At 51.2% G+C, this 9,714-nt stretch overlaps 2 protein-coding genes across 2 annotated transcripts in view; both read right to left on the bottom strand.

The window, feature by feature from the left end:
- Positions 1-4,822: 4,822 nt before the first annotated feature.
- On the bottom strand, positions 4,823-5,164 carry Ucn2 (urocortin 2). The gene has a single exon (XM_076868846.1). It carries the CDS (start codon positions 5,162-5,164, stop codon positions 4,823-4,825), a length of 342 nt encoding a protein of 113 aa, XP_076724961.1.
- Positions 5,165-6,101: 937 nt separating this feature from the next.
- Positions 6,102-9,714, bottom strand: part of Col7a1 (collagen type VII alpha 1 chain) — a 32,874-nt gene continuing 29,261 nt past the window's right edge. The window contains exons 109-118 of the mRNA XM_076867087.2: positions 9,413-9,475; positions 9,192-9,308; positions 8,816-8,893; positions 8,668-8,721; positions 8,475-8,523; positions 7,555-7,587; positions 7,342-7,431; positions 7,037-7,129; positions 6,749-6,946; positions 6,102-6,404 (exon numbers count right to left, since the gene is read on the bottom strand). Of these exons, the coding sequence (XP_076723202.2) occupies positions 6,388-6,404; positions 6,749-6,946; positions 7,037-7,129; positions 7,342-7,431; positions 7,555-7,587; positions 8,475-8,523; positions 8,668-8,721; positions 8,816-8,893; positions 9,192-9,308; positions 9,413-9,475 (792 nt within the window). The 3' untranslated portion in view covers positions 6,102-6,387. The remainder of the gene's footprint in view (positions 6,405-6,748; positions 6,947-7,036; positions 7,130-7,341; positions 7,432-7,554; positions 7,588-8,474; positions 8,524-8,667; positions 8,722-8,815; positions 8,894-9,191; positions 9,309-9,412; positions 9,476-9,714) is intronic.

Here is a 9,714-nt window from a genome sequence, read left to right as displayed (position 1 = left end):
AGGCCCAATGCCCGGATTATGCAGGCCCCGCCCCGGATGCGCGAACCTATCACGCTCAGCTGATTTCTGTGGATCTCCCTGATCCCCTCCCAGGGAATTTAAGCCCCGCCTCCACGGCAAGCAAGGCTTCCGCTTCCTGCAGAGCTTGACCTCTAGTCCTCTAGGAGGGAAATGTTTGCGCGCAATACAGCGAGGCTTGCGTGACCTGCGGGGCCGGGTTAATCTGAACAAGCCTGGCGGCTCCCGCGTGACTCCAACCCCTGGTCTTCTGTCCCTGCCATTAATTGCCCCGCCCTCCTGGTCCTGCGCTGAACCACCTAGTCTGGCTCAAGCCTTGAGATTCTCCCCGGTCCATAAAACCAACCTGCTCCACGCCGCAGGAAGAGCTCCTTTATCCTATGCACAAAGACACAGGACAGATCTCAGGATTGAAGGAGTTTCTCTCTTGGTTTTGGCTGTTGGGGAGCACAAACTAAACTCCTGCCCTCCTAGAGCAAATGCGCAGGATCTTGTGATTTGAGGATTCACTAAACTCTGGCCACATCTTAATTCTCTTGCCAGGATTTCATTTTTACCAATTAAATTTTCATCGTAAGTTTATGGCATTTTTTAAATAATTTAAATAGCTTCTTCCTCTTCATCAGGAAAATGGGTGCGCTGGTCATTAATCTTAAGAGATTGTGGTGTAGATTAAATGTGTCAAATCATTCTGAGAAATCTGTTCCAAAACAAATTAGTGTTCTGATTCAGTATATTATTTATCTCCTTACTGTCTTTGCAAACGCACAGGCGGCAAGGAAGAGATCCAGAAATTCGGGAAACCTTCTGGTTGACTCTCATGTGTTTGGCACCCGCCCAGCCCCTTCAGGCTCCTGCCTCCTCTGATTGCCAACCCTGCCTGTCCAAATTTGGGACACTTTCTGCCCCAGCCCTCACAAATATGGCTTGAACCTGGATCACACTGCCCTCTAGTGATGTCCACCATCACATCCCTAGCAGGGTCCCTGCAAACTGAAGTTCTCTGCCCAGTGTGTACCCAGCCAGAAGATCTGGGCATGTAGAACAAAGCTGACCTCATTGTCAGTTCATGTTACACCTCCTTCCATGACTTGAGATGACTGATAACAAACATCTTGCCAACTTAAGGAAATGAAGGTTCGGAAGGTCTAAATGCTGGAAACCTACCTGGACCTTGCCTGAAACCAGCTCTAGCTGCCTACTCTGGGGAATGCCCTGCCTGAAGCAGGGTCCACCATTTCCTCCTTCCTCATTCTCCAGCTGCATTTTCCACCACCCATTCCCCTCCAGGGCCCTTGTGATCATCCACCTGCTTCCTAGTTCCCCAAAGCCACTCATTCTGTTCTTCACACAGCCAACTCTCCTGTCTTTCGCCTGGCCACTGCCAAGGCCATCTTGGGGCAATCCTGGCTAACGAAACATCATTGCCACACACCCATACTCTGTCCAACACTCATTATAGAAACTGTCTCCTCTAACACCCAGCACCTCCTGAGGCCTGCCTACTGTCTTCTTCTGTAGCCTTCCTGGATGTTAGTAGAGAGCAGGGAGTGGAAACAGCCAGGGAAGACAAAGCAACTAGGACTATTTCTACATCCAGACAGTATGAGCCTGATTCATAGGAAACACCTTAGCTCTGTAACCTCCCACACTTCCCCAGCTGACCTTGGGCTGACCCAGACACATCCTCCCATGTCCATATACTCATCTGGGAGGTCAATGTTGGGGTCTAGGGCCCTTCCCAAAGCCAAGGTCTACATCTACTCTGAAGGTAATCACCATCTCCACTCCCATGGCCTTATTTCTTAGGTAGAAAATTGAGGGTCTGTCCAAGAGCCAGTCCACAATGCAGGAAGAACTTAGCTCAATTCCCAGCCTTCAAAACCTCACCTCCCACACCTTTACACTATTGCTGAACCTCCACACCCAGGCTCTTGGTTGTTCACTTCATTGAAATTCTCTCCTGGCTCTCTGCATCTCCCAGGATCAGTAGGTACCCCATAAAATAACTGGTCCTCATGACTTTTCCTTCCTCAGGGCATCCCAAAGTGTGCCAGCTTTCCTGTCTCAGGTATGGGAAGTGTGCTGGGATATCACTGTGTACTCATAGGTGAACATGTCTGGCTCAGCCTCTCCCCACCGTGAACATAACTGACCTGATTCCAGTTGGCTCCCAGGGTGCCCCCTCTGCACTGACCACCGAACCCCCTCCCAGTGTCACAAGCCAGAAGCCGTGGGGTGTGGCTAAAGTCTTCAACCCATAGTTCTCAAGGCTCATACTCTTTCCAGTCTGTTTATCTGTTGCTGAATTCTGGTGGAACCAATATGCCACCGTTCGCAGCATAAGGATGGGGGGCAGGCTCAATGCATGCCACACAGACTCACATGCCAGTGCACACAAGCTTGCATATGCACATGCAGAAGCACACGTACCAACAAGCCCTGTACCCAGGCATGTATATAGGGACAGGCAAGTTGTAGCAGGGCCTGCTGCTCTCTGCTGCCTCCCTTCCTCTTTATTCCCCCACATAATGCTGCCATTGCTGGGGGGGGGCGGTGGAGGTCCTTAGGAATCCTGGCCTCTTCTAGCCATTTCCAGAAGGGACTGTCCCCAGTAGCCCAGAGCACACAGAATGAGGGTCTGACTTGGGGGTATAGAACCATGTAAGAAGCAGCTTATGAACTCTGATCTGTAGTTCCTGATTCCACTCCAGCACAGGGCACACAGTAGGTGCTCAAAGTAATTTGAGACAAGTCAGGGCACAGAGAAAGGGCCCAGAGAGACATGAGCAAAACAGAATACACAGTAGGTGCTTTCAGAAGCTCAGGACCAGCTCAAGCACATGGTAGATGCCCTAGAATTGCTAGTTTAATAGCTAAAGCCACATCATATGAAAAACTTCCCAAATGAGCCTCTAGTCCTCCCCAAATTGGATGACCCCTTAAAAGGGAGGTAGAAGAATATGACCCCTTTGAGGCCAGCAAGGGGCAAAGTGGGAGGGCCTCAGGCAGCTCCAGCTGGCTGTCCCTCCCCCCTGGACTAAAGGAAGACACTATTTATAGCTCCCTCTTGGCCCAGCCCCCTCTCCCCTGCAAGGCAACAGTGTTTCCCTGCCTCCAGGCCACTGACAGACTGATGCCTCCTCGGAGCACCCCTAAACCAGGGTGAAAATCCCAACACTCTCATATCCCCTCCAGTACCACCCTCACTGTGCCCAGGTCTTTTCCCATTCCCCCCACACTCCCCACACTGCCCCGTGCCTACCCTGCCCGCTGCTCCCCAGCCCCGGGTCGGTCAGAGATCTGCCTCCTAACGTGCCTCTGTCCATCCTGCCTCCGAAATGACCAGGGCCACCGCCCCCTGCGGCTTGGGAAGAGTAGGACAACCCCGCCCTCTGACAGGCTCAGAGTACAGCAGCCCCGCCTCTCCAACGGCCCTGGGCCCGCCCGCCCGCCAGGGCTGCTTAGTACTGTGAGGTTGACACGGGGGGGCCCCATCCAGGCCGGCAGCCACACTCTGGCTGGCCAGTGTTGCCTCTTTCCAGTCAGAGCTGCCCTTACTTCCCAAGAGCTGCCCTTGTCTTTCGGTGGAGTTGTCTACCCTGCCTGGAGTGCCTGCCCCATCCTCAGGCAGGCCTGTCCTCGTACCCAGGAAGTCAGTCCTAGCTCTAGGTCAGTAATGGAGTAGAAGATGTGAAATAGGCAAAACCTACTTCCAAACTAAGGGAACAAATCAGTTAAAAGAGGGTGGTGAAGGAGGGTGGACAAAAGGACAGAAAAGCTAGGTGTGACTCAACCCTCCTGCGTCACTGCATGGGTGCACATGACTAGTGATTCTTGTCCATCCCATCCTTCAATCACTTGATGTTTATTGAGTGCCTCTTGCAACCACAACCTTCATGTACACTATGTCACTCAGTGCTCCCAAGAAGCTTGGTGGCATCACTCTTCTTTACAGAACACCTTTGCTCAGGATAATTCAGTAAGGACTGGATAGAGTTAGATTGGAACTTGGCAGACTAAGCCGCCTCTCCCGAGTCTTTGTTTCCAAGAATCAAAACTGGGTATGTGAAAGACAATGCCCAGTTATGTGGTACATGTGCTTCATGCAGGTTTGAGGGACAAGTACCCACTCCTCCCTGTTCCCTTACACCCCCCCACACACATCTTGCTCACATACTCAGCTGTCAGAGCTTTGTTTGTAAAAGGCAGCACATACAGACTCAGCCACACGTGCACAGACACCCACAAGGTAAGACACAATGGTCAGACTTTCTGTGTACAGTCATATCTATCTGGGATAGAAGCTGCCTCATGAAGCAGAACACATGTTTGTAAACTTCAGCCAGCACTTCCATGTGTGGTAGCCTAGGAGAGGGAAAAACCTGTGGGCCTTAGATGGACTGGTCTCAGATGCAGTGTTCATCTCTTGTTTTGAGGCTTCTGAATATAACATGATGGTTACCCCATGTAATAATGTCCAGATGCCCTGTGACTGTGGAGCACCAAGACATAGCAATATTGTACTTGGCAGTGACCTTGTATGGTACTGTTCAAACTTTCCAAACATACTGTAAGTCTGTAGAGTACACAGGCATGGCAACACATCAATACAACAATGTCCAAGGTGTCCAGAGCCCCTGACTGTGGTACACTCAGATGGGATAAGACACTACTTGGCAAGGGCCTATTACAGTGGTGTTCAAGTGCACTCTGCCCAGATGTAGTATGATCCAGCTCTGTTGCCATCCTCTATGTTTTTCCATCCAGACCAACCCCATCATTATAACCCTCTCTCTCAGGCTTAGCGGCGGCCAATGTGAGCCAGGATGCGAGCATTGGTTGCAGCCTGCTCCCTGGAAGCCCTGGCCCGGGCCTGCTCCAGTAAAATCTGTAGGAGGCCAATGGGGACATCCAGTGAGAGGGCGATACGTGGTCCAAGGCGGGATACAGGGCTTGAGTAGCTCCAGGCAGCTGAGGGACTTGTGGCAGTAGCTGAGGGGCTCTTCAAGGACACAGAGAAAGGAGTGGTCTGGGAATAGTTCTGAGGAAGAATCTGGAAGGCTGGGATAGGGGTCACTGAAACAACCATGACTCTGCCCAACATCAGGACCATCAGCACCAGCGGAGCCCACCTGGTCATCATGTGGTCAGGCTGTGAGGAGAAAACAGGCTCAGGGAAGGGGCTCTGTCAACTATGGTTAACAGACAGAGACAAATGGCAAGAGCAGAGAGAGAGAGAGGAAGAGACAAAGAGACAGACAGGGAGGCCAGGCCAGGGACAAAGAGAAAGTCAGTCAGAGACAAAGATGAAGGGATGAGAAGAAAGCTAGAGTAAATAAAGACAGAGCTAAACAGAGAAGGGGAGCACCCAGACAGAAAGATTGAAAAGGGGAATGAGAGAAATCAAAAATACAAAAGACGGGGGAAAGGAGAAGGAAAGGGAGATGAATGAGATGAAGGCAGAGCAAAATAGGAGACTGGAAGAAAAGACAGAGACAGAAACCATCCAGAGACAGCACCATGGAAACAGATTCAGAGTCAGAAAAACAGACAGCTGATTTAAGAAGTAGTAGTAGGAATGGGAATCCTTGAGGCAGAGAAGCAGCTGGAGACCTCAGACCCTCCCAGGTCCAGATATCTCCATGAACTTGAACCCAAGGACCACTCAACCCCCAAGACCTCTCCCGACCCAACACCAGTCCTACCACTGACAGCTTCCTCTGGGGTAAGTTGCGATGTCTAGGGCTGCTGGGGCTGGGATCAGGCGATGCTATCCTATGTTCTGACCCTCTGCTCCACTTCTGGGCCCATTTATCTCCACTAGCCCACTGTGGTGGGAGGTGGGTGTTTCCTGGCATGAGGCAGCCCCCACCTATGACTCATCCCCTCCTAGCAAGCAGTAAGGACACATCTTTATCTGCTTCTTTCTGAGGGTCACAGGAAAATGACCATGGCAGTGCAGCAGGACTTTGTATTCATGCAATACTGACTCCCCCAAGGGAAAATATGCCCCCCACAACATCACCCCCAAGAAGTCATAACAAGGACATTTTAAAACAGCAGCTTTAATGCCCCCCAGAAACAGCACCATGGCATCACAGGCTTGGGTCAAGGGGTGGGTCAGACACAAGTCACATCCGCTCACTGCCCATAGCCACCCCCCATGGTGAGTCATCCACCAGGGAGGCAGGAGCCACAATGGGGGTTTGTCCATAGGGACAAAGGCTAGACCCACAGGACCAAGTCACTGAAATAATGGACATGCACACACACACTCATGTGCACAGAGGTCTCTAGCACCAAGGGGAGGGACAGCAGGACCTGTTGAGATCCAGATTCTTCCAGGGGACACTAAACAGCAGCTCATCAACTCTGGGCAGCACCTGGGTGTGGCAGGTTAGAGACTGTCTTCAGCCCCTGACCTTCTTACACAGTATGCAGACCACAGAGAAACATGGCAAAACATCTTCTGGCGGGATAGGGAGTGGTGTGGGGACCAGAAGCCTAGCAGTAGGTGGGGCCCTGACTCAGAGAAGGATCCATACTCAGGTCTTTAAAGAAGGGAACATGGAGAGGGACCATAATGAGAATTCTACAGTTGAGGTTCTGTATTCAGTTCTTTCATCTGGGGGGGTCCGTCCCAGGTCCCCCAGTCTGAGGGAGCTTCTCACTCATGACCTTGACCCTCAGGGCCCAGTTCCCTGCTGAGGTGGGGCTAAGCCTCTACCTGTTTTCTGGCTCTGGATCATGTGGGGCAGGCAGCGGCGCTCACAGGCTTCACGAGTTCCAAAACGGTTGGCATTCCCTCCACAGCCACCATAGACAAAGGGGTGACAGGTCTTTGTCCTGCCTGGCACAGCCCGATGGTACCAGCGCAGGGTGAAGGCAGTACAGGAGCCCTCATCCAGAGGCAGGGAGCAGGGGTCTGGGGTCAATGGGGATCAGTGAGAGGCCAGCAGGGAATGGCTCCGCCTGCCCTTACCTGAACCCCTCTAGGCACATCCCTCATTCTCACCATCACCATCCCAAGGAACCTCAAGGTCCTGGTATTCCTCCACAGAATACTCAGAGTATTCTGAGAACTCGTCATCTTCAGGGGGCACTTGGTCTACAGCACAGTGGGATATACCATGAGGGAGAAGCTGCTGGCCCTGGGGTAGTAGTGTGGGCAGCACTAATCTCCCCCTGTGTGCATAAGGGTATCCATGCATATGCCCTGCATGTGGACCCTATGTGCATGGCATGTGCTCTGCATGCATGAGCACCTAGATACATGTCCATGTCCCATCCATACATGCCCCATGGTCCAGTCATTCTCACCTTCCTCTTCTACATGGGAGACACGGAGTACAGGCACTGGCCTGTGCATCTGGGTGCCAGCTGTGTCTGCAGCATAACTAGGGAGGGGTCCTGGAGCAAAGAACAAGTGATGACACGTGGGGTCATCATGAGTGGCCATACCAGCCACTCCCCAGGTGATAGACAGGGCAGGACCTAGGGTGAAGAAAGTTCTAGGCACAGAAAACTACTCACGTGATCCAGATGCAATAAACTGTCCCTGGCAGGCTGAAAGGGGCAGAAAGAGACAACGATGAAGGGAGAAAGAGACAAAAGAAAGATGGGAAGACACACACAAACACACACACATATACACACACACAGAGGGAGATTGAGATATACAGAGAAACAGCAGGAGAGATAGTGATAGCAGGACCAATAGAGAGAATGATAGGTAGAAGGATAGAGAGAAGGAGGCAAAGAGAGAGAGTGAAAAGAGGGAGAAAGAGGAAGAAAGATAGAGGAGAAGTAGACAGGAATGAGAAATTGGGAAAAGGTCAACAAAGGGCAAGAATAGAGGGAGATGGAAACAAGTAGGCATAGACAATAAATGCAGTTGCAAAAAAAAAGAGGAAAAAATACAAACAAAAGAATTAATCAAAAAATTACAGAGCTGGGGTTGTGGCTCAGTGGTAGAGCTCTCGCCTCACACATGCAAGACCCTGGGTTTGATCCTCAGCACCACATAAAAATAAATAAGTGAAATAAAGGTATTGTGTCCAACTACAACTAAAAAAATAAATATTAAAAAAAATTACCAAGAGAAAGAGAGGAAGAGCAGAGCTTCACTCTGATGTTCCCAAATTCATCGCTGCCTGGCTTGTGTCAGAGCCAGTGGGACCAGCTCTGCTCCCTCCTCTATTCCCTCCACACATGGCAACTCTGAAATCCTCAACTTTGTGGCTACCTACATCTGCTGTGCATCTCTCATCATTGAGAGAATTTCTGTCAGCATCCTGTCCTACAGTATGTGTGACCTTCTGAATATCTATCCATCTCAACTCATCTCTTTGACACTTGCCTCCTGTAAGTACTGGGGACCTGTCAGCCCCTATCTAGGTGTTCTGGGACAGAGTGGGACAGGGTACCAAAGACTCCAGGCTAGGCTCACTCACCACAATGCTGACTCATCTCCTGACGCACAAAGCTCCGAATGTCATCCTCCTGGAGACAAGACCACAAGGACCATGAAGAACCCATGAATCACAGAAGTGACATCAGGCACATAATGCAGGGGTCAAAAAGAGTCAGGGGCTCAGGGTGTTGGGTATGGAGACAGAGCCCTAGCCCACACAGACCCACACTTACTGTCAATGCAGCTTCTCCCTTCTCTCCACGGGGACCAATGGGCCCTGGCCGCCCCTATGTACAACAGATAAGAATAGGCTATGACCTCAGATTCAGGGACATCAGGGTCACCCCAATCTTTGACCTCGAGCCTAGAAATCCCACTTACCTGCTCTCCTCTCTCACCAGGGGTCCCAGGAGCCCCAGGGGCCCCCACCACACTCTCTCCAGGGGGACCACGCTCACCCTGCCAGACACAAGGATCAAGTGAGCAAGACCAGAGTTGGTAAGGGTCAGAAAACAGGCAAATTTGGGATCACAGCTTCAGAGGTTGGGGCAAGGAGACTGGGGAATGGGTTGCAGAGTCAGAAGTCAGAGAGGTAGGAAAGGTAGGGAGGGTTAAAAATGTAGCTCAGTGGTAGGGTACTTGCCTAATATATGTGAAGCCCTGGGTTCAATTCCTAGCACCACTCCCCCATACCAAAAACAAAAGGATAGGGAGGTTCAGAGCTTAGGAGTCAGAGAATTCAGTCAAGAAGTCTTACTTTCTGACCCTGAAGTCCTTCAGGACCTTTGGGACCAACACCACCAGGTGGCCCTGGGGGACCACTAGCACCATCATTGCCCCTAGGACCTGGAAAGCCCACAATTCCTGGGGATCCCTGAAGAGAGATGGGATAGAGTAGGTAATAAAAATCTTGAAAGATGAACTCAATCCCAAAGAGCGTGCTCTCCTCAGTTTACCATTATCTTGACCTCGACTTACCCGCTCTCCTTTCTCACCCTGGTCACCCTTGGGTCCTAACTGTCCATCAAAGCCTCGGTCACCCTGGGAACAGAAGAAACATAAGAGACACTTTGCCTTGACCTCCCTCAGATCCTGAACCTCCCCAAACTCCCATGAGTCCCCAGGCTCAATGCTTACAACCTTCCATGATCTGAGCATCTGTGACTACCAGCTGTGATCCCCATGACACCAACCCCTCTATAACCCACCACCCTGATATACATGAACCTCTGCTCCATGTTCCACCTTTTCATCTTAACTCTCCACTGTGATCCTTGCCC

Source organism: Callospermophilus lateralis, chromosome 10 (assembly GCF_048772815.1).
Source record: "Callospermophilus lateralis isolate mCalLat2 chromosome 10, mCalLat2.hap1, whole genome shotgun sequence".
Taxonomy (NCBI): domain Eukaryota; kingdom Metazoa; phylum Chordata; class Mammalia; order Rodentia; family Sciuridae; genus Callospermophilus; species Callospermophilus lateralis.
Note: the sequence above shows the minus strand (reverse complement) of the source record. Positions and strands in the feature narration are given on the sequence as shown.

What these genes read in the sequence shown, in the direction of transcription:
- Ucn2 (XM_076868846.1), bottom strand. Translation starts at nt 5,164, where the DNA reads ATGATGACCAGGTGGGCTCCGCTGGTGCTGATGGTCCTGATGTTGGGC.